The 27,002-nt window shown below is 47.4% G+C and overlaps 2 protein-coding genes across 3 annotated transcripts in view; one reads left to right on the top strand and one right to left on the bottom strand.

Moving 5' to 3' along the window:
• The first annotated feature begins 348 nt into the window (after positions 1-348).
• Positions 349-13,464, top strand: R3HCC1 (R3H domain and coiled-coil containing 1). Its single transcript, XM_077306614.1, has 8 exons — positions 349-736; positions 1,167-1,296; positions 2,313-2,450; positions 3,239-4,604; positions 8,133-8,305; positions 10,185-10,255; positions 12,564-12,659; positions 13,249-13,464. The coding sequence occupies exons 1-8, from the start codon at positions 349-351 to the stop codon at positions 13,395-13,397; spliced, it is 2,511 nt and encodes an 836-aa protein (XP_077162729.1). The 3' UTR covers positions 13,398-13,464.
• A 1,094-nt stretch (positions 13,465-14,558) lies between these two features.
• The window catches only part of LOXL2 (lysyl oxidase like 2), a 74,674-nt gene continuing 62,230 nt past the window's right edge, over positions 14,559-27,002 (bottom strand). For both annotated transcript variants that reach the window (XM_077306819.1, XM_077306820.1), the window contains 5 exons: positions 26,672-26,915; positions 21,211-21,326; positions 19,844-19,980; positions 18,746-18,857; positions 14,559-17,654 (listed from right to left, as the gene is read on the bottom strand). In XM_077306819.1, coding sequence (XP_077162934.1) covers positions 17,575-17,654; positions 18,746-18,857; positions 19,844-19,980; positions 21,211-21,326; positions 26,672-26,915 — 689 coding nt within the window. In that variant the 3' untranslated portion in view covers positions 14,559-17,574. The remainder of the gene's footprint in view (positions 17,655-18,745; positions 18,858-19,843; positions 19,981-21,210; positions 21,327-26,671; positions 26,916-27,002) is intronic.

Below are 27,002 nucleotides of genomic sequence, written 5' to 3'. Positions count from 1 at the left end.
GATTGGGCAATGCCTGCTAGCAGCTTCTTTTACAGGGTTGTATCTATTTGCATGTCTGAACACAGACTCGTGTGTGCAGGGGGTGGAGCAGGAGGGCAAGCAGCACTCCAAGGCAGACAAAGCCGCACTCTTCAGCCTGTTCTGCACACATAGGATAATGCACTTTCAATGTGCTTTGGCAGCTGAATTTTCCTGTGCAGAACAGGAAAATCTACTTCTAAAGTGCATTGAAAGAGCATTATCTAATTGTGTGCAGAATAGGCCTTCGGTTCAGCATGGGCGGCTGCGGGAGGGCCGGAAGAGCTGCCAACTCCCCGCCTGCAGCTGCGGCTCCAACGACGGGCGACCATGCCGCTGGGGGGGGGGGGCGACCAGGCGGTCCCGGCCTGCCCCGTCGGCCCCCCGAGAGCCCTTTTGGAGGCAGGTCGGGCGCCGGGAGGGAAGGAGGAGCTGCAGAAGGGGGAAGCGGCGCGGGGGAGGAGGAGGAGGAGCCGCAGAGGCGGAGCTGCCGCCGCGGCCGCCGTCGGGCAAGAGGAGGCGGGGAAAGGGGGAGGGGACCGCGGCCGCCGGGAAGGAGGGAGCTGCTCCGCCGTTGCCGCCGCCGCCAGCCCCTCGGGGGGGAGCAGTCGCAGGCCGGGGCTTGCGGTAGGCGCCCCTTCGGGGGGGGGGCGTGCATGGCGAGCGCCTTCCTTCCCTTTCCGCCGTCCTCGCAGGCCGGGGCTCCTTGGCGGCCCCGGTAGGCCCTTGCGGCGGCCCAGCCTGCGCCCGCCTCGCTGCTCCGGCGCGGCTCCCGGGGCTTGGAGAGGAGGCGCAGGGCGGGACTGGGCGGCGGCGCGTCCGTTTGCCGCGGAAAAGCAAGCCCCGCGGGGGAGGCGGCCCTGTGGACGGCGGCGGGGAAGAGGAGGCGCGTCCCGCTGGCATTCCTCCTCCCCCTCCGCTAAGTGCGGCCGCAGGGCCGGTGCCTTGCACAGAACAGGCAGCCCGACTGCGCGTCCCTTCCCTCGAGCCTTGCAGCCTGCCGAGCGCCGAAGGGGCTTTTCGCCGCCGCGCCGGGGGTCGCGGGGCTGCTGCGGGGGCCGGACTGGCCGTCGCTCCCCGCCAGGGCTGACTCTCGCTTCAGGCGGGCTAATCAGTGTCATTTTATCCCTCCCCCCCCCCCCCGACAGGCCGCCACCCCACCGTCACCCTGGCGCTGCGTTGCTTGGACGGCGTGTTCCTCTCCCCCACGGAGAATGACTTTGTCAGCAAGATCCTGGAGGAACTGGACCACTTTCTGCTCCAGAACCAGCTGGAGAAGTAAGCGCTGGGACAGCCGGTGGCGAACGCCCCCCCCTCCCCCGTAAGAAGGTGGCCAGGGTCCCAGCAGCCTTCTTCTTTTTTGTCGAGGGGGGGGGATCTAAGGGAGGAATCCTGAGCATTTCTTTTTTAAGTGGTCTTGGTCAATTTGTAGAAAGTGTTCAGGTGAATATCCAGTAGTTCTGTTCCTTGGCGTTTCCAAAAGTGGCTTAAGGTGGAAGTGGGTTTGCCAGCTCTGGGTTGGGAAATACCTGAGCCTTCTGGGAGGATGGTATATGAATAAAATAAATAAATAATAAATAAAACTTCTCTCAACTTTTTTGTACCATTCTGAAACATTCTTCAGGCTTCCACAACCGCCAGAAGTGGCTGAATCCAGCAGAGTATGATTGGGAAGCATAGATGTGTACACAGCCACCCAGGACCCCTCTTTTTCCCAGGCCTATCACTGGCCATTTGGGGAGGGGGGGGGTTGTGGATCATCATGACCATATATGGTCATATCACCTGAGAAATGTTTAAGAATTTTTAAAAAAATAGATTAAAAAATGAATCAACTCCCACCCATTCGGGAGACCCTTCCAGTGCCATCAAAAAACCCTGGTTGACAAAGCCTTACCTAGAGATTTTGGGTGTGGGTGGGATTTGGGGTGGTAAAGGAATCCAGCACTTCCTTGATCTCAGTCCCTTGGTGCTAGAGAATAGATAAGGCGGCAGGTGGAGAGGACTTGGATGGGGCCGTAATCAGACACAGGAAGTCTGGCCAACCCACTAGAACAGGGGTAGTCAACCTGTGGTCCTCCAGATGTCCATGGACTACAATTCCTATGAGCCCATGCCAGCGTTTGCTGGCAGGGGCTCATGGGAATTGTAATCCATGGACATCTGGAAGACCACAGGTTGACTACCCCTGACCTAAATGATAGGTAGGGTCAAGTGTTTGTGATACCCCGAGCAGGACGATTTTATTGCTTAATGCTAATGAGTGTGATGCTTTTCCCCCCTCTTCCCCCCAGGGTCCTCTTGTTTCCTCCCTTGTCCAGTCGCCTCAGGTACCTGATCCACAGGACTGTGGATGATGTCGACCTCCTGAGTAGCTTTTCTGTTGGGGAAGGATGGAGAAGGAGGACCGTGGTCTGTCACTCAGCAATAAGGTTGGAGTCCTTCTTAGTGCATTTTGGGTGGATTGCAGGCAAACATGCAGGGAAGAAGGAACTGCTGGCTGAAAGCAGAATCTACCTGCTTCATCCTGTTAATTGCAGCCAAACAATAGCTGCTAAAAAGAAAAAGGAGGCTAGAGAGATAAGGTAGCCATTCCCTTTCTGGCCCAAGTTGTCTGTAACACTGCAGGGTGGTTGTGCAAGGAAATGGGGAAAAGCACTTTAATGCAGGGGTAGTCAACCTGTGGTCCTCCAGATGACCATGGACCACAATTCCCATGAGCCCTTGCCAGCAGTTGCTGGCTGGGGCTCATGGGAATTGTAGTCCATGGACATCTGGAGGACCACAGGTTGACTACCCCTGCTTTAATGGACTAAAGCTGTCCCATGCTATTTTGAATACTAACAAACAAACCTATCCAAGGCTATATTGCAAAATCCGTATTACAGGATTTATTTTAAACAAAAAAGACGGTTTCTAGATATTTTGCTGTTCTCAAGTTCCTTTCCTCATTGTATATGATCCTTACATATTAATTGGACAAATGATGGGGATATCACAACCGTCAAGGTGATCCTGCAAGGTAAACTTATATGATATCTGTATATGACTTTATAGCCCCAGCTGATTGGTATAGCTGAATGTACTGAGAGCCAATCAGAACTCTGTATTTAGCTTAAAGTTCTTCAGATTCCTGCATTTGTTGCCAGAAAGGAAGCAGCATTTACCTGGGAGTTTGCACACTGTCAACGCATGACCTCTCTTTGTTTCTTGCGGCCAGGCTGCCGGATGAACCAGACGATCAAGACGGCTCAAGTCACCCTCCCCACTCGAGAGGCAGAGGATGCAGATCCGGAGGAGGGTCACGTCGCGTGGAAGCACAGGCCAACACTGCTCAGACTCGCCGAGGAAATGGCAGGGGCAGGAGACAGCCCCGTCGGAAGCCAGACAGAGCTTTGTATGTCCCCAGAGCGATGCGCAAGAAACCGGAGGGCTTGGCAAAGGACAGCCCTGAACCACTTGGAGCAGAGTCGCATGGCTTTGGGATGAATGAGAACAGAACGTCAGACATGGTCTGTGGCTGTGAAGGAGTTACAGATGCTGGTGCATTTCCTGGTAACGCTGCCCCTGACATGGAATATCCAGAAGCTCAAAACCCCAGTGAGATGTATACTAATAATTTGGAGTCTGGTAGTAATATTAGTGAAGGCCCGGTGGAGTGTCCGGGTTCTCCTTTGCTGGAAGATCTGTCAGAAGGCCAAAATAAAATGAAACAGGTCACCTTGGTACAGGAGAGCAGTCCAAACCCGGTCCTTTCTGAAAACCAGAGTACAGAGGGTGCAGATAGTGTGATATTAGAGGGTTTTGAAACATCAACCTTGCTGGAAGAACCAAAGGCAAGTAATTTGGATGCTGCATTTCTCCAAGAAAGCCCACCCCTGCCTTCCGTAGAAGAACAGAACAAAAGTACTTCAGATAGTATTGCACTGGACTTGAGCAAAAAATTGACATCCCTGGAAAACCATGGAAAAGACTCTCAGGATGCCACTCTGTCAGAAAGCGGCATGTCTCCATCTCTTCTTGAAGAGCATGAGGGTCAGCTTAAAGGTGACACCTTGTTAAAGCACACCGATGATCCATTACTTCTGGAAATTAAGAATGATTGCACATGTGCCGGTGAAGTGGATTGTAGCAAAATACTACCCTTGTTGAAAGACAGCCCTGTGAATGTTGGCGCATGTCAACCTGACCCAGAACTATCAGCACAGGAGACCCAACATAGGAACTGCATTGATATATCCCTCTTGGAATGTAGCCAAACTGAGCCTTGTGATGTCACCCAGGATCCAGGTACCGCTCGTGCCTCTGTTTTGGGACAGGCATTGGTGACGTCTCCTGTTCTGGAATGTAGTACAAAGTTATCTGTGTTGGACCCTGAGGCTCTGCCCTTTATAAATACCTCTGTAGCCTGCAATGGCAAAAATAGTCTGCTATTTGAAGACCAGGCAAGACACGGTGCAGACCTGGAGAGTAACAAGCTGCCTATTCTGGAACTGTCTGCTGGAGACGGAAGTGTGGGAACCTCTGCAGTGGATGAGAAGGACAGTGTCTTTGAAGATGACTGTGGCACCGAGCTCCTTCAAGAGGTAATGATTGGACTTTCTTCAGGGCCGCTTTAGCTCTGGTCACTGGGAGGTTCTTCTGCCTGGCTTGGCTAAAAATGACTGTTCACAGGTGCTTGAGTTACAGATGATGCATTACCCTTGGTGTAGATTATGCCGATATGAAATCAGCGTAAAGCCTTACCACATACAATACTAACACATTTAAAGGTGCTATCGTAATCCAGCCTTGTTTAAGGATATAACCATCTGCTTACATAGGCTGCCTGCCCTCATACAGAATTTTGCAACCTTGTGAGTTATTTCTGAAGGAAGATCAGAGAGAATTCTTTTTTTTCCAGTTTGTGTCTTTGGACCTGAAAAAGTATCAGAAACACTGGTATGGTATTCGAATCCAGGATTTTTTTGGACTTCCAATTTAAAAAGAAAAAGCCAGACCTTGGGAGCCAGCTTGGTGTAATGGTTAAGAGCGGCAGCCTCTAATCTGGAGAGCCAGTCCACATGCAACAAGTTAGGTGATCTTGGGTTAGTCAGAGTCCTGTTAGAACTGTTCTCACACAGCAGTTCTGTCAGAGCACTCTCAGCCCCGCCTATCTCACAGGATGTATGTGGTGGGGAGAGGAAGGGAAGGTGACTAAGCTGCTTTGAGACTCCTGTGGGTAGTGAAAAGCAGGGTGTAAAAAAACAACTCTTCTTTGGCCTCTTTTGTAGTACAGTGTAAGCAGTGTGGCAGGAGAAGCTGTCCTCAGGATCTGCCTGTGGCAGAGAGGTTTCTCACTGCTGCATGCAGACCTGAGATGATCAGGTGGGGTGGTGGGAGCTGAGAGCGCGTCACTGCCCTGGCCAATCCTGAGCTGGCTTCTCTTGCCACTTGAGCTTAAACTGAGCTGCAGCAGGAGGTGGCTCCAGCCAAGGTGGCATGGAGCTGGCAGCACCTGCCATCCCAGCTGATTGTGGGCTGGCTCCTCTTACAGCTTGGCTTAAACCCCATCTGATCAGTATAGCAGAATATACTGGTAGCTAATCAGATCTGAGAATTTGTCATTGGCTTAACTAATACCCCCCAAATACTGATAAGGTATTTTTCATGCTTTTTTCCCCCAGCTCAGATAGGCCATGCACATCCCTTGTATCAACATTTCCCATTTGGCAGGGACGTGTGGTTGAGAATAGGGGTGTGCCCCCCCCCCAATTTGGGAGTTTTCTGATTCAGGTATATTGGACCCCCCAACATTTGAGATTTGTGAAAAAAAACTGAATTTCTCTACCTGTATGGTATTCTGATTCAGGTTTTCCCAGAAATCCAGTTATTTTCTGCCTCCATTCTATCCTATGGGACTGTTGTATATGGAGACCAGGCTTTTACTTTTTGAAGGCTTTGCTCTTTTCCTAGACACAGGAGATGCTTTCATTGATAAATAAGAACAAGGAGACAGCTAAGTCATTAGGAGTCTCACAATTGTATATCCAGTTGTATATCCAGTTGTATATCTGCCATGACTGGCCCGTAGAGGCCCCTTAACCTAAAACTGTTATTTCCTGTCTGGGGGTTTCCAGACATTGATTTGTTTGTGATTAGAGATGACAGTTCTGGCTGTAAGGTGCTGTTCCTTTAGCAGGAGTGGGAATTGGTTCCCCAGGGGATGTGTTTCAGCTGTGTTAGCATCAAGTCCTGTTTTACACATTCCGTTCCTGCTCTTTATTGGGGTAATAAAGTCAGGAGGGTGAGATTTAATATGATCCTGGTAGCTTCATTCTGATTTCTGGTCCTTATGGAGATCTTCCAGGACCGGTTCTTTCCCCTACCAAATTGACCAGATTGAATCAGCATCAACCAGGCACTTCATCATGACCTGAACCGCCTCCACCTGACAGCTTGGTGGCCTCAGAGAGACTTAATGTTTTTCTAAGGAGGCTAACAAAATTCTTCTGCAGCCACACAAGCCTAACACTAGGAAATCCTATATGTATAGGGGGAGACAATTTTCCCTCTTTTGTAGTAAGAAGAACATGTCTCTGCTGGTGCCCTGTTGCAGGTTATATTGGGTTATTTATTATACCTGAAAACTAAGGACCCGGCATTTTCTTCTTTGAAAGTTCACCTGGCTGCTGTCTCTTGCTATCACAGAGGAACTGAGGGGGGATCAGTTTTCTTCCATCATTTGTCTAAAAGGTTTCTTAAGGGATTAGATAATCTCTGCCTACCCTGGGCTCCTTAGGTGCCCCAGTTGTATCCATCTGTTGTGCTAGCACAGATAATTCTCAAAACTTTTGAATCTCATGCTACCTGTTCTTTGGAAGAACTTTCTGTGAGGTTGTGTTTCTTAGTAGCTGTTATCACAACTCTTAAGGTAGAGCCCTCATTTTTGAAGTTATTTCCTGAAAGGGTAATCCTTTGCCCTACTCTTAGGTTTCTTCCTAAGGTAGTTTCTAGATTTCATTTATCCCAAGATTTTGGCTTACCTTGTATTTTTTTTTCCTGCACCAAGATCTGAAAATTAGCGCTTGTTGTAGTCTTTAGATGTTAGGAGGGCTTTATTATTTCAAGAGGACCCTGGAGTTTCTCAGGGATAGAGCTCTGTAAGTTTTAGTGAACCTAAGAGAGTTAGCAATGTATCTCAGACCCTGTCCCATGGATTGTCTGGGCCATTAGGAAGTGTTATGATAGGACCAGATTACCATGCCCATTGAACATTCATGCCCATTCCATTAGGGCAATGACTTTTTCCACAGCTTTCCTTGTTGGAGTGCCTTTGATGGAGATATGAAGAGCTGTTACCTGGTTGTCAGCAGACACTGTGTCAGCAGATACAGTATGTCACTGTGCTTTGGATCTGCAGGCGAGATGTGAGGCTTAAGTGGGCAAGGCAGTTCTTCATTTGCTGTTCAAGTGAGAAGAGCATACCCCACAGCCTGGTGAGTAACTTGCTAGAATCCCCATGTGGGACTGCACAGAAGATTGATTATGAAAACAAAGTTGCACTTACCTGTAACTATTGTTCATTGAGTATCTTCTGTGCAGATACACATACCCTCCCTTCTGCCCTGCTGCATACCCTAGCTTTGATGGTGGTAGAGGTACTGAAAGTGGGAGCTGCTGTGTAGGAACATGTGGTCTGACGTACAGCGCCCTCTGGAGGCACTTAGCTGTAAAGACCAATCTGATGGCAGGCCTGCTCATGCGCCAACTCATGTGTGTCTTCACAATAGATACTCGATGAACAGCAGTTACAGATATGTTACAGGTAAGTACAATTTTGTTCTATCTACGTGCAGGGACCTTTGTCTGCTTCTGCAGCTTGAAGTGGTGCATTTCAGGAAAAGGTTTTCCTGTATGATTTTACTTAATGTTGTGTAATTCAAATATCACTAGGTATGGCTCTATTGTAATCATTCATCATCTGGATTTTCCTGTCCAGGCTGGAAAATGATTACAGAGATTATAGCAGCATATCAATCAAGCATGTATAGAGCCCTGCTTGCAAAAGAATGCTTCTTGTTCATATGTAGGCGCTAATATTATCTTCTGCTACAAATCTCTTTCTCTTCCAGATCAGAAATTATCTGACCATAAAGGACATAAGCATTAAGAAAATCCAGTTTGATTGTACCAGCTATGGGGAGGCACAGATCAATGAAGGAGATTTTGGACATGTGTTGGAGATCTATGATTTTTCACCTTTGCTGAAGACTGAGCACCTTTTGGAGGCCTTTGCTGAGTTCCAGTAAGAAACCTGCTCCAATCTTTCTTGTTTAGTTAGGGCTGGCTCAAGACAGTTTGGTACCTGGGGAGGAGCTGCTGCCGGCCCTGCCAGTTATTTTTCTTTTTTAACAGTTGCATAAGTTGTACCAAGAGCCTCTTGTGGCGCAGAGTGGTAAGCGGCAGAAATGCTGTCTGAAACTGTCTGTCCATGAGGTTGGGAGTTCGATCCCAGCAGCCGGCTCAAGGTTGACTCAGCCTTCCATCCTTCCGAGGTCGGTATAGTGAGTACCCAGCTTGCTGGGGGGTAAACGGTAATGACTGGGGAAGGCACTGGCAAACCACCCCATATTGAGTCTGCCAAGAAAACGCTAGAGGGCGTCACCCCAAGGGTCAGACATGACCCGGTGCTTGCACAGGGGATACCTTTACCTTTAAGTTGTACCACACTTCTTCTCTCCTATATGGAACCAAAGTGGCTTCTCTTCTCTATTCTATTCACACAAATTGCTCCCTGTGAGGTAGATGAGGCTGGGTGTGTGTGACTGGCCCATGGTTACCCCACAAGCTTTCATGGCAGGACAGGGAATCAGACTTGGGTGACTCAGTTTCTAGTTTGGCTCTGTAACCACCACACCGCACTGGCTCTCTATTTCACAAATTATACACAGCAACAATTTTGCCACATGGCATTTGATTATTCAGAGTGTTCAGTTACCTGGCATCAGTCATAGGGCAGGCTTCTCCCGTTCAGCCAATCGAACCTTGCATCTTTGGACATGTGTAGTGCACTCCCGTCTCGAATGAGAACCAGCTAGCTTGATGCCTCTGACAGTTGTTTGGCTCCTGACAGGTGGCGCTGCCAGATGACATCATTCTCAGGGGCCTCCTCCCCTTTTCCCTTGCTTTGAGCAGTTAGGAACCAGCTGCTTTGGAGAGCTCTTGGACAAGCAGTTTGCTGGTATGCTTGCTGCATAGGGTCTCAAAAGACTGCATTGTGAGATCCCACAGGCCTTTTGGGGGTGGCTTGACAACTTGAGACAGCTGCAGGTGCCTAGGTTAGTGTCAGCCGGTGCAGGTGGGGATTCGATAATGTAAAAGATGGGAAAGGAGAGAAAGGGAGAAGAAGGAAGGAAAGAAAGCTGAAGGTTCAGAAGAAGGTATGTGAAGAGAAGAGAGAGGATGTGTGACTGTCAGAGGAAGGAAAGAGGAAATAGTGTGAGGAGGGAAACGGGGCAGCAGGAGTGAGATTCCCTTTGTGAGTCCCCGTGTACTGCTTACAACCTACAATTGCTGTGATTGTAACCTGAGGTGGATACCTCACAACTCTCATTGCAGGGCCTGTCAGATGTTTTGATCTTGTCACTTTGTTCCAAGACCTCCGCAGGGCTTGTAAGATGGAGCTCTTCCGCCAGGTCTGTGCTTGAGGCCAGGGCACGGAAGATCGGATGGGCCCCCCTGGAAGACGCTGCCACCAAAATGCCAGATCATCGCTGGTGGTGGTTGTCGGCAGGTGCAGTCCCCTTGGTGCACCAAGAGGCAGCCGTTCTGGCTGTGGGGAGGGGCGACAGTTTTACTGCCAGGATTGGATTTAATTATTAATGGGGATTTTAATGGATATTGTCTGTTTTTATGTGGGGTTTTATCATGTAACCCACCACGAGACGGCTTGCCATGAATGGCGGGAAATCAATAATAATAATAATAATAATAATAATAATATCATTTCAGATGAGTTCTTTTTGAGTACATCATATCTGTTTCAGTCACTGTGGCCAGCGATGGCCCAGGTACCTGCCCCATTGAGAGCAATGGTGCTTGAAATGACCTTCATGGGAAACTATTACTCATTGGGTTTTAACATCTAATAACCACTGTGACCCTTCTGTCTTTTTCTTTCCCAGAGAGAGTGGCTTTAAAGTGCAGTGGGTTGATGACACTCATGCCCTTGGCATTTTCTCCAGTTTAGTGGCAGGTAATGTGGCACAAATGTCTCCTTTTCTGTCCCTCTCATTTTTTGCATGGGTGACTGTGATCCTGCCAACTATGCTTGCTCTACTTTCCCACTTTGGAGAATCTCGAGCTTTCCCCTGCATCTTGTAGTCAACAATACATAGTTGTTCATTTGTTTTATTCATGCCCTGCCTTTCTCCTCAATGGGGACCTAAAGCAGCTTACATCGTTCTCCTCTGTCTTATTCTCACAACAGTCCTGTTAGGTAGGACTGGCACAAGGGAGGACATAGCACCAGGGCTGAGTGGGGATTGGAAGCTGGGTCTCCCAGATGCCAGTCCAGCGCGCTCTCTCATCACTAGGCTACACTAGTTCATTGTTTTGGGTAGAACCTCAGTGGATTGGGTCCACTGCAGTGTTCCTGAAGGTGCAAGGACTTCCTCGCACACAGCCTTATTGCAGCGGCCCCTTCCGCAGTCACCAGAATGCCTCCCCGGAATCCTGCTCTTGGGAACGGCCCTGTCTCCAGTTTGCTGGGTCTGCAAAACTTGTGAACCGTCATAATAGTGAGGTTCAGTCCCTCAGGCCATCTGTTCGTCTTGCTGGGGTTAGAATTCTTCATGGAAAAAGGCATATGAGCGCTAAATTTTCTGTCGGACAGAGTCCGCAGCTTGGTGACAGACCCGTACGTATAAAGCCTGTGTTTTTAGTTCAGTTCCTAACATTTTAGCTGGCTTTTTTAAAAGCCGTTTTTTTGTACCCTGCTTTTTACTACCTGAAGGAGTCTCAAAGTGGCTAACAATTGCCTCCCCTTCCTCTCCCCACAGTAGACACCCTGTGAGGTAGGTGAGGCTGAGAGAGCTCTGAGAGAGCTGTGATTGGCCCAAGGTCACCCAGCCTGTGGAGGAGTGGGAAATCAAACCTGGTTCTCTAAATTAGAGGCTGCTGCCTTTAACCACTATACCACACTGTCTGTGTCTGTCGTAGCAAGAATGAGAAATACCTTCATACTTCAGAAAGCCACTGCCAATCAGATTAGCTCCTTCTGTTGTGAATGGACCATTGGTCTGACTTTCTTTACAAGGCAGCTTCATGTGTTCTGAGAGGGATGAGCTCATAAATCTCGCCTCTATTCTATCCCTGCAGCTGCCTGAAAGAAGCAGTGATGGAGACACTTGGAGGAGATCTTTCCCCTCTGAGTGTCCAACTGGAACAGATTTGCTGGAGATACGACAGTCTGGGGCTGGGAGGGGGGTCAAAATGATGAGGACTGGTGTGGGGGTGTGTTTTGGGCTTGGAATTTTGTTGTATTTTTAAACCTTTGTTGTAAGCCACTGCGAACTGGCAGGCCCGGGAACGGCAGCCTAGAAATAGAATTATAAAATAAATAAGTGCATTCACTCCGCTAGCATCTCTGCTTGTTGCTTTCAGTAATGCATTGAAACTTGCAAAACCCCTTTGACAGCTGAGAAAAAAATGTGCTTGGGTGCATGCACAATGAGCAAAGGTGCATGAACTCATACCCCTTGTCAGCTCTCATAGATTCTGTTGTATCCAGCCACGTTCCTTTTCACAGTGATGTCATGTGCTGGATAAAAATGAATTAACCAGGTCTGCATAATGCTTCGCAATACTCATAGGAATGCTCACTGGGGCAGGAATTGCATTTGCCCAGCAACTTGAATACCCCTGGTTTACGTTCTGTTCACGGCTTTAAAAAAAGTTTAGCTAATTTTTCTCACCAAACAAGACCCCCCCCCCCCCGAGACCCAAAGTGGTGTTCCGAAAATGTGAATTCCCCAGTACTGAAATGCTTCCTAGATGGAGGCTGTCTTCTTCAGTAGCAGGGGGTAGAAAAGATTCTTTCTGCAACGATTGGTGATAAATAACTGCATTTTTAAAATTAATCTCACTTTTTTGGCACTGAAGCAGAGGTCTGAATTCTCACTTTGGCACCGTAGCTATTGCTGGGATGTTTGTTTGGACAGGAGGAGAAGTGACACCTGAAGGAACTTTGGCCAGTAGTCTTCTCCTCTTAACTGGCCCCAGTTCCTGCAGGCGTCACTTCTCCGCCTTGCATCAACTCCGCGAGAAGATCTAGGCCAGGGGTAGTCAAACTGCGGCCCTCCAGATGTCCATGGACCACAATTCCCAGAAGCCCCTGCCAGCGAATGCTGGCAGGGGCTCCTGGGAATTGTAGTCCATGGACATCTGGAGGGCCGCAGTTTGACTACCCCTGATCTAGGCTGGCCGTGGCTTGCTGAAGTCCCCCGCTGAGCGCTTGTTTCTAATAATAAATGCAGCCTCACAGCAATGTGTTCTCTTGGCAGCATCTCAAGCAATGGAACAGAGTTACGCATCCTTAAAGATCCGCCCTCTCATCCATGCTACAAGGCAGTCAAAGATCAAGGCACTTCAGCGGCCAAGTAAGAAATGCAACATTTATTTTCGATGTAAGTTCTCTGCTGCTCCAGCATCACTAAAGAGCAAGCTGGTACCTTCAGGGTGGGGGTTAATTGGAGGCCTGCTGGAAATAAGAATTGATTCTGGGTATCACTGGCATCTTCAGACCATATACCATCATATCATCTGATAAAAGTTTAACAAATTAAAGTGATTAATTAACTCCCACCCATTTGGGAAACTCTTCCAACGCCACCGGGAATCCCCAGCGTTTCACAAAATCCTGTTCTGTAGCAAGAGTGGCGACCCTGTGGCTGCTGGGATCGAACTCCCAACCTCATGGACAGACAGCTTCAGACAGCATTTCTGCTGCTTACCACTCTGTACCACAAGAGGCTCCTAAGTTAAATACAGGGACGCTTAAAAAAAGAAAGGCATCCCTTTGCCTGCAGTTGTAGTATACCAACTTGTACAGATGGGCCAGGCCTTATCCACATGACAGACAGGGCTTTGAAGAGGCTCAAAATCTCGCTGAAGACCTAAGGTCCATCAAGGCCCACCCATGCTGAGTCTCCCCCTTTTCAGCCTCTGCTTCTCTTCCCTTTTACGCAGAGCTCCTCCAGCTGGCCAAAGAGAGGCCCCAGACCGACACAGCCGTGGCTAGAAGGCTCGTGACCCGGGCACTGGGATTACTCCGCAAAACCCAGCAGTGCTCGAGCCCAGAAGTGCCGGAATCCGAAAATGTCAACCTGCCAGAGTGAAGTGGATCATCCTGAGTAGCTTAGGGTGATGATGGTTTTGGTGTGCTATTAAAACTGTGTAGTCTGACGGTAGGCCTCGTCTGTTACATTATTTTGGGGGTGTGCGCGATGGGGGATTGTTTTTGTTTCCAATAGGGAGACGGTTGCTTGTCTTAGAAATGGGGAAGGAACTGATTCAACTAGCGTTTAAGGAAGGAAAGTCAGAGTTCCTTATTGTTTTGGGGGAAGCTGGCCAACCTGTAAAGGGACCACAGGAGGGCACTGTAGGGCAGTGAAAAGCCTGTGTTGTTGGGCATTTAAAACACTGCCCAAACAGCTTGTGTGTTAGTTGTTGGTTTTTTTTTTTTTTTTTTACTGAGCTCATCACCTGTGCTTTGAAAAGTTAGCAAGTTCTGGAACAGGTATTTTTCATTTTGAAGTTGATAGACATTCCTTGTTCTGTTGAGCATTATGGGCGGGATGATATTTCCTGGATCTCCTGTCTCTAAAAACCTGGCTGCTGCTGTTATTCTTGCAAAGAGTGTGTGATTTAAAGAAAGGGTTTCACAGATGCCTGGGCTTGGGAATGCAGGTCTGGTCCCCTGACTGGGTGAAGAGCAGAGACGAGAAAAACAGCACGCCGGAGAAAAATGGAGTGCTCTCTGCACACATGCGCCCCTCGCAATGTTTTACTGCTGCAGATTGGCTTTTTTCTTGGCATGACTGCAGCATGCAGGGGAAAACCGCTTCAGTTTTCCTTCCCTGTTTTGCTTTTGTGCAACAGCCTTCCATCCCATGGAGCAGTCATTTAAGTGAAACTTAAAGGTAGCCATATAAGAAGCGTGTTGTTTACAAGAGAGCCAGTTGCAGCTCCATGGGTGGGCTTGCACATGTGAAAACAGCTGGGGGGCAGGGGGGAGAGGAGGCTAAAGCTAGTCTCCCTGCATGCTGTGGATGCAACCAGAACAGAATCGCTGTTCTTTTGCCTAGCAAAAATAATCTCTTGTTTTTGCAGCCTAGATGCTCACTCTGGGTGCAAAACTCCCCTTGCAGGTGTGATATAAAGTCCTCATGTCCCTAACAAACATGAGAGCTTTGTACTAATATGTTGATGGCGCCTGCAGCGAATTTAGAAACCAATGACAGAGAGTGAGAGAATGAAACACGTAACACAATGACACATTTGCAGGATTCAGTATCTTTACTGGAGTTTGTAAAGTTTTGTTTTGTTTAAAAATAAAGTTATCATCACAAAGTCTGATCAGCTGTGGATGTAGAGTGGTTTTTGGAATCCTCTTTGCCTGGTGTGTATTTGATTTTTTTGTTTGTTCATTTTACACTGCGCAGATATACACTTGGCTGAACTCTTGCACTGTTGTTTTCAAGGGCTAAATTACTTAGGGCCCCTTTTGGATTCCCTGTCTGGAAGTGGTAGGGAAGTCTGAGCCTCTTGACAGAAAGTGAGTTACTTATTTAGTAGAAATCAAGTTACTTAGATGGGGCAGGCGGAAATGAATGTGCTTATGTGGGTTTATGTATTGAACCTGAGTCCTCCGGCCTTTTTGACCCTTCAGGCACCACTGGAATACTGACGGAGTGTGGTAGGCACAACCCCAGAATGGCTGCCACAGCTTACCTTCAGTCCACACAAGAGCCTTGTGGCAGCTGCTGTGAAAGTAGTAATAAAAAGAAATCTGCACAGCCAATGGAATCTCCAGTGGCCCCTTGCTGGCACTGCCTACTTTATGAAAACCCTTAGCAAGCACCAGGGAAGGAGCCAGCAGACTCCCTGGCACCCATAGGCACCCTGTTGGAGCCTCTGGATTGAAATTCTGAGCTCGTACCCCTTCTTGCTTGGCTGCTGGAGCCACTGCAGTTGAGCAGTCCCCTGTACTGTGTAGGTCCTATGAAAAGAACTGTTGAGAGAGCAGTTTCCAGCCTGGGATTCTTCAAGTGCCGTGACTGCAGAAGAACACAGCAGAACTATTTGGACAGAGGGGAAATGCAGTGAACTGTTGGGATGCCCTGGTGCTGCTCTCATCTTCTAGTGCAGGGGTAGTCAAACTGTAGTCCTCCAGATGTCCATGGACTACAATCCCCATGAGTCCCTGCCAGCAAATGCTGGCAGGGGCTCATGGGAATTGTAGTCCATGGACATCTGGAGGACCACAGTTTGACTACTCATGTTCTAGTGCATAGTCATGTGGCAGTTCACTCCCGCCAGCCCAACCGCAGCAGAACCACTGGAGACTCGCCACTGCTAAGCGAGGTCTCTGCTCTGCCTTCCTGATGGGTGCACCACTAAGGAACAGTTGCTGGTGGCGACATACAAAGGGGCTTGTTTGGGTACCCGACACATGAGCTTGAGACACTTCCCCAGCTGGGGGAACTGAGTGCCCTGTCTAACCATGGTCATCTGAACTGGCCACTTGCCTCACAACACCCCTGTGAGGTAGGGTACACGTGACAACAAAACCAAACCCAGATCAGATACTACTGGCAGGTCACTTGTGCTTTACTGCAAACCACAGCTGTGAAATTAATTTGCATTGTATGCAACCAAGCTGTGTGCTTTATTCGGCTTCCTTTATCTTTGTATCTTGGTCACTCTTAAGCCCTCTTTCACAGATGGGAATGGAGGATGTATGAACCTGCTGAGGTCACTCTTGCTGGGCAGCCAGGTTGTGCATGTCTAGTCCTTCAGTGGGGGGAAGTTGGGGAAAGCAAGGGTTTCTGAGGAAGACATGGGGAAAGCCTACAAGCATCTTCATATATTCTGTCCAGGCTTCAAGAGTCCCTTTTGCAGTTCCAATACCAATAGGACTAGAAACAAGGACTGAGAGCAAGGAGGAGTAGCTAAGCTAACAGAACCTCTGCATGGAGACAGTCGGCCTGTGCCTCCTACTGAGATCAAACGGGGCGGGGAGCAAGGCCCATAGCCTTCACGTCCTGTTCTCTGGGCATCCAGCACAAGCTGGATGGCTCCTTTTGGACTAGAGCAGGGGTAGTCAAACTGCGGCCCTCCAGATGTCCATGGACCACAATTCCCAGAAGCCCCTGCCAGCGAATGCTGGCAGGGGCTTCTGGGAATTGTAGTCCATGGACATCTGGAGGGCCGCAGTTTGACTACCCCTGGACTAGAGGGATCTCGATTTAGTCCAGCAAGGCAATTCTAAATTGATTGTGGCTTCAAAGTTTACTGGAAGTTTTCAAACTGCACCCATAGGCTATTCAAGTAGTTATTTATGCATGCCTCTGCAGTCCTGTTACTGCACCACAGCCCCAAGCAAAGAGGCGCAGGGGCCTAGCACCATTGTGTATCTGCCAACGTGTGCAAGTCCAACTGTTTAAAAAAAAAAGATCACAGGATACTCCAGAAGGGCCTTCCTGGCAAAGGGCGAATGAATTAATTACTTTTGGAGAGCATCATGGTTCATCGACCATGTTCCTTACGGACGGGGGGAAGAGCAAACAGGCACTGGTCAGACTACTGGGGAATTCACGCCAAAGGCAGGCAAGTGAACAGCTTATTGGGTGAAGAACAATTCACAGTCTACTGGCACCCAAAGCCAAAATGCAAGGAATAGCTTGATACGTTTTCTCGCCTTGGTGCATTGAAGCCAGCTGTCAAATACACTTGGAGAAGGAATGGTTCCAAGAAATTGGTGGCTGACAAGTACTAGAAATTAAGAACGCATTCTTGAGACTTCTGTTAGGTTGTGAGAACCCTGCAAAAATTTCTGTTCTGCATCAGTGGTACAGAGTCGACTTCTCCAATCTTAGGGAGACCCAGCATAAAGACGGGTGCTGTGTTAGAGAAATTCCCTTACGAATGGCCAGCAGCTGATCCCCTGATGTGGGCTGTTGGGCTGGAATCGCCACTTTTTGTTGAACAGATGCAGCATGAGAGTTTGCACACAATTCCTAAATAAATTAGGGCGTAGGACTGCTGGAAACTCAACTGCTTCGTGCAAAACCTTTGTTTTGCTGCAATGGATATGAAGTAAGAACCATTACCCTACTTCTTCTGCCCTTGAAGACCATAAAGTAGGACACCCTTGAAAATAACTTATAAAGCTAATTTGAAAGTTCATGGTTGGTTGCTTGAGTACTTTAGGTTTCCGTGCAGTGGTTAGGGAAACTGGGAAAAGGCAGTCCTTCCTCCTTAAATAACAGGGCTGAAGTTAAAAGTTTCTCTTTATCGGGTGGGGACCAGGTTGGTCATAAGTCCTTTGAAGTGATTAAACTTCTCTTCCAGTGCTTCGCTGAAGGAGTCGACTGTGGAGGGGAGAAAATAGAAAAAAACACAATGTGATGGAGAGAAGATGTGGCTCGGTGGTAGCGGCAACCTGGATTTTGAAGCCAGAAGGTCCCAGGTTCTACCCCCACCATATCTCAGGGAACAGGTATTAAAAAAGACCCTTCTCTGCCTGAGTCTCTGGAGGCCTCTTGCTGGCCAGAGGAGACCATGCTGAGTCAGACAGCCCAATGGTTTAAGGCAGCTTTATATTTCAGTGACAATGGAGATGAATGGGCCATCCTCCTCTTCACACATTGTAGAAAACACCAATGGGATGGGTGAAGTCCCTATGCTGGGCTGGATGTACCACAATCACGTGGGAGACGCGGGTTCTCATCAGCTGCCCAATTAAGATCAGGACTGTGGTGCATATGGAAAACAGGGTTTGTTTTTCCTCCTGGCACCATTTCCCCCATCTGAAAAAGTCCTGGAAGTGGGGATACTTGGGGAAACCCATGTGTTTTCTGGGATACAGATGAATTTTCCCAACAGGCCCAACAAGGGCCTCCCCTAAAACTGTTTCAGCGTTGGAAAGTACTGCACGTGGGGAAGTCTGAAGCCCCTTCTCCATACCCACCATGTTCCTTTCCTTAATAACACAGAAGCTGAGCTGGGGCCAAACTCATGTGTTCCATCATCTGACACAGGGGAGAGGCTCCTTGTATGATGAAGATAGATAGCAGCTGCCAGTCAGAAGAGACAAGGCCAAGCCAGATGATCCAATTATCTGACTCAGTATGACAGCTTCATGAACCCATGTGATCAGCAACTTGGTCACCTTTGCATCTCATTAGCAGTTTGGGGCTCGTGTGTCATATGGCAGAAAGCCATATACATGAAGAAGAGCTAATTTTTTGTACCCTGCTTTTTACTACTTGAAGGAGTCTCCAAAGTGGCTTACAATTGCCTTCCCTTCCCAGGTGAGGCTGAGAGAGCTCTGAGAAAACTGTGATGGGCCCAGGGTTACGCAGCTGGCTGCACGTGGAGGAACAGGGGATGAAGCATCCTTATCAGGTACTTCCATGCCTATATATATGGAGCAGATCTTTTCAGACCCTTTTCTACTCACCTGTATGGCAGTTGAACATCCAGACACGGTCTTCAGCTAACTTGCATTGGCATCTCATGAGGTTATTGGAATAGTCACACTCTGCGACGTCCCGCAGTGGGTTGACTTCAATCTAGGAAAGGATTGCCATAGATGCTTCAGTAACATCTAAACATACAGATTAAGGTGCTGCATTTGGGCATTTCATGGGCAAAATGATCTAAGAACTGGAACTGTCAACTGTAAACTCCATGAAGCAAAGTCCAGTTGTGTTTAGACTCTGAAATTCTTTGGCTTTGACAATAAACAGACTTTTCAACTTTTCATGATCTCATTTACTTTGATTCTTTAAAGCACTGACAAATAGAAATCACAGCTTCTTCACAGGGTGCAAAACACCTATGGGGTGTAGGGAGGGGGAATAAGTTTTCAGTTCCCTAGCTGAGAGCCCCTATTTTCTTTGCCATGTTTGGCTTGTGGGTCCTTTGGGGATGTTGGGAGCACTGAACGGGTTCTCCCATCACAAAATGGCTGCCAGAGGATGGGGGATGCTGTGGGTATTGGGGCCAATCACAGAACACTGGGTGATAGTCAGTCAAGCATCTTCCTATGATGGAGGCAGCTCTTTCTGAATTAGTGCTTCTGGCAGACACAGGGGTAAAACTGCGGCCTTCCAGATGTACATGGACTACAATTCCCATGAGAATTGGGAATTGTAGTCCATAGACATCTGGAGGGTTGCAGTTTGACCACCTAAAGTGTTGTCTCCTGGGTTCATCTGAGCCACCTATTTATATATCATTTGCGGGAAGAAGGAAGTAGGTCCAAGGAACACAATGGTGCCCATAGGTACCAGGTAAGGGATCACTAGCCTTGCCAATAGACTTGAAGGGGGAAAAATTCTGTCCCTTTAATAGAGGCTTCATGTATGGAAACGGGAAGTTGAAGCTTTTCATAGAACAGAGGTAGACAACACCCCCAATTAATGAGCATCTCATCAAACCCTCTATGAAAGGGGCAGGATACTCTTATTCCATTGCGGTCAGCAACCCTTGTTATCACTGCCATAAGATCATTGCAGGTGAAGACCAGCCATTATTTTGATGAATCACAACAAACCTCGAAGATATAGTCTCCTGGCGGAACATCTGTAACGTCAATCCACTGGCAGTCAATATCATGCCGGTACACGTCATAGCACCCAACGGTTATTCCTTGCTCCCCCATATTGCTACATTCGTATTGCTTCCGGATGCCTAAAAAAGGAAGGGATGCGGATGCAAAGGGAACATCCATCATAGTGTCGCATTTAGAAGCTCTTTCAAAAGACTTTGGCAATGGGTTCAGCTTCAAGGTAGAGAACAGCTGCGGTCCTCCGAGCATAACTAAGCCAACCACCCGCACCCCTTGGAAGGGGACAGTGCCCTTTATTCACATTTCCCGGCTGTCCCCACATTTTAATAAAAACGTCATTGCTGTCCCCCTTTTAATAAAAGGTAGTGTTAGTTTTTGTTTTGCCATCTAGATTAAGTGTTGAGACAATGAGCGCTATGTTAGTTGTAAGACAAAATTGTGTCATGGAGTGTAAGAAGTTTTATGAGAAAATGTTGAAAGACCAACATTTGCTGCTAAGATGACTTCATTAGAGAAATATTCATGGTATGATTGTGGAGAAAAACAGTCCCCCTCTATGATACCTACATATTTGTACCGATTCTGTCACTGAAGAATAATGGTAAGATCAATTATAAAACTTATTATTATATCATCTTACTTTCAACAATACTGGCAGTCTTCAAGCAGCAGTTGGACAGATACTTCTATTAAATTAATTAAATATTTCTAGGCTGCGTCTATTAATTCCAGCAGAAGATTATTCCACTCTCTAATGAACACACTCTGTTTATCTAGGTATATCCATTCAGAAATGTGTGCAGTCACTTGGGGGCATTCCAAACACCAAAAGGGGTGGGAGGAAACAACCATTGCTGAACCAACCGAGTCTCCAGACCATAAAGACAACTATAGATTTGATAACTAGCTATTGTTGAAAAAGGCAAATTGATACTGGAGAAATTAATCCAGACTCCCAAACTGAACTGATAAAAAAATGGATTATATTTAGGTGATGTTCCAGTATAACCTCCAAAGGTTATGGTGCCAGGCAAACATCCTTTGGTAGGGAGTTCTGCAAGAAGGGAGCAGTCACTAAAAAGAAACAGTCTACAGTAGATCCATTCCTTCTGATGTGGTGGATAACTGGAGAAAGGCTTCTGATGATAATTCACCTCTACTGCAAAGCAGGACCCTTCAAATGCCAAATTGCTACACCATGGAACTGAAAGAATTACGTGTACAGAGGGCCTGGGACTTTGGCCATTCTGTGTGCTTTGCTACACTTGTGCAAAACATGACAGCAGGAAAACAGATCCACTGCAATCCTTATTTAATTTCCCAGCCCATGGAACATATAGAAATGTACGTACCAGGTGCACATTCACTGTCTTCCAGGCAAAAACTGGCCTTGTATCCTTCAGCCACTTTGCTACCATTGATATTTAGCAGATCATAATGTGTAAACACCTCCATGCTGTGATAATGCCTGTGAGAAAGAAGGGAAGCCAGGGTCTTGATTAAGGCCAGCATGCAGGAGGCTGCCTTTAAAAAGATCCACAGTTGTGTTACCCAGAATCTCTGAACACCAAAATAATCATTTACAATCTTCTCCTGCACTAGGGCTGCCAGTAACTCTGATTGCTGCCACTGCTTAGTAGTGTGTGTGTGTGTGTGTGTGTGTGTAGAATAGGGAGAATAGGTGCTGTGTTGATACTGCAATAGAGTTTTTTGGGAATCCTAGAGCTTCATTCCAACATGACATCACCTCCAATGTCATGCTGAATGTTCTATTGAAGCATCAGAATGATGCTAATTTGCTTGTCTCTGCTCCTCTAAACTTCCCATTGGTCGCCAGAACTGGGCAGGCAATCCTGGGCTGCACATATCACTTTCTACGGAGAAAAATTCATGCACAAATAGGAAACCAAATGCACCTGGCCATTTAAACTTGGGTAACATTGTGAAAATACTCAGGCACAAAAATAATTAAAAGTAGGGATGGACAGTAACCAGAAAATTGCTGTTCGTGGCTGAACCATGAACCGAATCAAGCCAGGGGGTTCATTTGTGGACCGAACCGGTTTGTGGTTTGTGGCCCTGCAAAGGCCTTTGAAAGGCACCACGGTCCATTTAAAGGGGGTTTGCAGCAAGCCCAAAGAACAGCTGAGGGATGGGGAGCAGCCTATTCCACTCAGCTGAGCTATTTTCTTGCATTGTCTTGTGCAGTCCCTTTAAAGCATCTGCATAAGGCAGCATGAAATCTGCTACTTGCTGTTCAGATGTTTTTGGTTTTTATGGGCTATCTTGAGCAGGCTGCTCCCCACTGCTTGACTCAGGTGTTTTTGCAGCTTTTTCAGGGAACAGAAAGCAGGAGTTTAAAGAGAACCAGAGCCTTTAAACCCCTTCATTCCACTCTATCCACCAACTGCTTTAAAGCTTTGTAACAGCAGACCTATCATAAACTTTGGTTCATAAACCACAAACAGGGCAAAATGTGTGACACATTTTGCTATCTGGTTTTGATCATGCCAATCCCCAATTAAAAGTCACTGGCCTCTAAAGCACTAGTTGGAGGTGGACAAAAGTGTACAGGAAGGCATGGGTGATTACTGTGCCTTGATAGCTGGGAGGTGACAATCAGAAGACTGGATTAGGAGGGACATATTTTTTTTTTACCACAGAGTTCCAGGGGAACCCTAGAGCATCATGTGACGTGATGACATCACTTCTGGTTTCACAGCACATCACTGTTTTTTGATCATGTGGTTTGGAAACCAGCTACACCTCCTGGTCACGCAGCCTCTGACAACATTGCTGCAAATTGTGATGGGGTGAGTAGAAAACAAATGACAGAATAAGGACAAAGACTTGACTGGTGGGAATGTTGCAGCTTTCCAGAAGGGTTCAGAAGGTCTAGTCACCATTAAAAAACTAGCAGGAGGTTTCTAGAGGCCATGTTATAAGCCTTGGGGGAGGGTGGTATACAAATTTAATGAATAAAAAAAATAAAATAAAATATGTTATCCATTCCTCCCCCAAATACTTATTTAGTGCCATCACCCTTTCTCCAAAAAACCTCCAAAGAGATCAGAATGTACCCAATATGTGGGAATTTCCTAAGAAAATTCCAATTTGCAATGTTAAAGGCAGGAAATTAACAACAGCTGTGGCTGCTGCATCCAGGCGTCTACGTCATCCTGTCCTAAACAAAGGGAGGATTGAGTTAATGCAAAACACAATGGGTAAGGTCAAGCAGGTCTATATCTGCTCACTGCTTGCTGTAGACTTGGGAATTTTCTAGTAAAGGACTTGGGGTTGCCAACCACTGGGTGATTCACAAAAGGAGATGTGGAAAAGAATGGGAGTGCCATAACACAATAGCACAATAGCATCCTGGAAGTGACATCATTGCATTGATGCATTGTTCTAGGATTCACCAGAAATTAATACAATAATGTCGTTTCCAGGTTCACTCCTGAAGTGACGTTATGCCATCAGAGTGATGGTGATTTGTGCTACACTCGAAGAAGAAGAAGAAGAAGAAGAGTTGGTTCTTATATGCCTCTTCTATCTACAGAATCAAACCCGGCTCGCCAGATTAGAAGTCCACACTCCTAACCACTACACCGAGCTGGCTCTCCCTTGGACCCTGCCACCCTACAAAGTTGCTGTTCGGGACTAGGGGCTGCTGACCAGAGGAGGCCACCAGGGATAGATGTGTCACATGCTCAAGGGCAGCAGGCGAAGGGGTCCAAAGTGCATTTGGCCTATGGTGTGCCCAGTCAGATTCCAAAATGGGATTTGTCAGCAAATCAGTGCTAAGCAATTGGATATGGGTCAAGCTCCTTTAGAAGATCAAGCTGCAGTTCCTGCAGATAACTACAAAAATCACTTTGGTAGCCTATGTTAGGAGCCTCTTGTGGCACAGAGTGGTAAGGCAGCAGACATGCACCCTGAAGCTCTGCCCATGAGGCTGGGAATTCAATCCCAGCAGCCGGCTCAAGGTTGACTCAGCCTTCCATCCTTCCGACATTGGCAAAATGAGTACCCAGCTTGCTGGGGGGTAAACGGTAATGATGGGGAAGGCACTGGCAAACCACCCCGTATTGAGTCTGCCATGAAAACGCTGGAGGGCGTCACCCCAGGGGTCAGACATGACCCAGTGCTTGCATAGGGGATACCTTTACCTTTTTTAGCCTATGTTGGTAAATGGTTGTATAAATTGGGGATCCATGACACTAAATGTAACCTTTATCAGGTACACTTGTGGAAGCTGTGGTATGGGGAATGTGTGGAGATTTGGGGGCATTGTCTGAGGAGGGCAGAGATGCTCAACAGAGACAGCCGTTGGAAGCTGTCATTTCTTCCATGCAAACTGATAAAGATAGAGGTCAGTTGTAATTTTGGGAGAACTCCAGGCCCTATCTGGAGGCTGATACCCATATACTTGATAATTTGGCATCATGTTGCCATCTGGGAGGGAGGTTCATGAGAGGGGCAGCGCCTACTGAGTGTCAAACCCCCAACGACCATGCCTCAGGCATACAGTCTGCAGGGCTTCTACACACGGAAAGAAGTCACAACACTGTATTGGTTTGATAGCAGTTTAGCAATCGTGGCTCCCTGCAAATTCTGGAAAGCATTCGAGAAAGAATGAGCTTTGAGGTCTTTGGAGGAAGGAAGCAGTCCAAGGATTAAGTAGGCTTGTGAAGTGTCCACTGAGGATCTTGGAATTCCGGCCCCTGTGCTCCCTCTGGTCAGCAGGAGGAGGAAAAAGGGGAGAGGGGAACAATGTTGCTGATGTTTCAACATCACTTTCAGGCACAAGCCTCCCTCTCTGAAACATTCTAGAGTTTGGGGGATTCCAAGGTGACTTTTCCCCCTTCCTGGCTCTGCCCCAAAACAGTCCCCCATCTTTGCTACAAATGCCTTTCTCTGAAAAGTCAACGTGGCCTTTGTGCCTTACAACAATCATGTGAGGTGGGCTAGCCTGAGAGAATGATCTTCCCAGGGACACAGCCGAACAGGCACTGGGAGATGGTCTCCCATAACTAAACTCAGCCCTGTAGCTGCTTTGCCAGTTCACAACAGTAAGCCCTTCCTCTAGGCGGTGCTCGATTTCTGTTCGGCTATGCATAGATCCACATGGAGAACCAAGCATAGGATCATATCACCAAAACAAACACTTCCCAGTTTAGCTAGGGGAAACCGAGCGACCGAATAGGAAGACCCCTTTTAATCTGCAAAAATAACTTGTGGCTTAATAGGAAACATCTGACACCGAGGGTCAGATAGCAACGCCCAATACGCCAATATATTTATTCTTGTTAAAATTGTGTTGACGCAAGGTGAGGTAAAAGGCATTTTTTTCTCCTAAAGGAAAAACAAGATTTACAAAAAATCACCATGATTAAAATTTCTCCCAGGTGCTCTTCATTTCCTTTACCTGCCTATTAAATGGCCTTCCCTATTCTCCCCCCCCCTTGCTTCTAGGTCCTGAACAGAAGCACACAGTCAATAGTTGGAGCGGAAGGAGGAAGAGGAGGCATTTTGAGGCTTCTGAACTATTTACTTTGAAGCTGGCTGCTCAGGCTATTTCCAGTGCAAAGAAGAAGAAGAAGAAGAAAAAAAAGAGTTTAAACTTCAGGTCTGACCATGTTCCTAAAATATGTCTGCATCGTTCAGAAAGGTGTTTATGTTATAATGTTTACAGACTGGAAACTCCGAAGAGGAATGGAGTCCGTAGTCCTCTGTGCAGACAGAGACCTGTTTAAATAAACAGGCAGGCTGATTTAAATGTGGCCTGTTCGGAAATGTCAGAGGGCACAGCACTTTGCAACCAGGCAGTGATGTGACCTGGGTTTTGGTAGCCTGTGGAACTTGTGACCCACCCAGCCAGCTGAATATGGCCCACCAGTCAAGCCTGGCAGTTTATCAAGGCAAAGCACCTGCCCTTGCAGCCTGCCTACAACTGCAAATATACAGTTGCCGGCCGATCGTCTAGCAGCTGACAGATCACAATTAGGATTACCAACTCCAAATTTCTGGAGATTTGAGGTAGACCACTGGAAGGGCAGAGTTTAGTGAGAGAAAGGAATGCACCAGAGATGTGCCAAAAACCACTGTCAGAACCACAGAATGGCAGCGCTGGAGGATTATTTGACATCCCTCGATTTCCCAGGGGCAACAATCTTGCTGATGGGTGATTTTAATGCCCATATGGGGCCAAATGATTCCACCTTAGAAAACAAGTATGGGATGACATTAAATGATCCTGAGGATGATCTCAGTTGCTTTCCTCTGCCAGGAGAATCTAAAGATCAGGGCTCCAATTTCTGTTTAGCTAAGTTAACCCTAAAGCAAGCCCTGCCTATTTTGAATGGATCTGTTTTTCGTGATTGTCCTGAGGAATTTGGCCTATATGTCTGGTTCTAGATCCGGTGCCATATGTTAGTCTGCTCTTCCCTTTTGACCTAGTGAAGAATTTTCAAATTTTACCTTATTTAGCATCTTAAAACAGTCTTCCCATTCACTCTAGCCCCAGCTAATCAGATAGGCTGTAGAGTAAAATGGTCAGATAGCCTCCACAAATGTCTAAAAGCTGGTCTGGATGGTGTTGACCTCCAATCCTTTTTGTACAGCATTTTTTGATCTTCTCTCGACCAATTATTTATTTTACAAGAATTTTATTTCTATGCTCAGACCTTTTCTGTTCGGTTCTCCTGACTGGAAGGCAAAAAAGCTCCCTACATCCAAAGCATGGTTTGACAAAACTTGTATATCGGCCCTCTTATCCATCTACAACACAGAAGAGGAAGACCAAAGGCTTGCCTGTGACATTCGTGCCAAATCCACGCATGGCGCCCGTATCGAGGCTGGAAGTCTACCTGCCCGAAGTTGTGGATTTGGGAGGAGAAACGCAAAAGCAGCCTGGAGTCGGTGGTCAAAGAGGCGTTGGCAGCCGAGGAGGCCAAGCAGTTCTCCTCAAGGGCACACTGCAGCATCATCATTGGACGAAGTTCAAGGTATGACGTGTACTCCACCTCCTTGGCGTTGACAACGAGGTCAGCGGCAGCTGGAGGCAAGAAGAGGAAACAGAAACCAAGATCTTTAGGAGGCATCTGTTCAAACGCAAAGGATTTTGAGCCAGGACTGGTGTCAG

The sequence above is a fragment of the Paroedura picta genome, chromosome 12 (genome assembly GCF_049243985.1).
Source record: "Paroedura picta isolate Pp20150507F chromosome 12, Ppicta_v3.0, whole genome shotgun sequence".
Taxonomy (NCBI): Eukaryota; Metazoa; Chordata; class Lepidosauria; order Squamata; family Gekkonidae; genus Paroedura; species Paroedura picta.
This window is presented reverse-complemented; position numbering and strand designations above follow the sequence as displayed.

Coding starts and splice junctions, on each gene's coding strand:
- R3HCC1 (XM_077306614.1), top strand. CDS start 349: ATGCCGCTGGGGGGGGGGGGCGACCAGGCGGTCCCGGCCTGCCCCGTC. Junction 737..1,166: donor GGGGCTCCTTGGCGGCCCCG/GTAGGCCCTTGC, acceptor CCCCCCCGACAG/GCCGCCACCCCACCGTCACC. Junction 1,297..2,312: donor CTCCAGAACCAGCTGGAGAA/GTAAGCGCTGGG, acceptor TCTTCCCCCCAG/GGTCCTCTTGTTTCCTCCCT.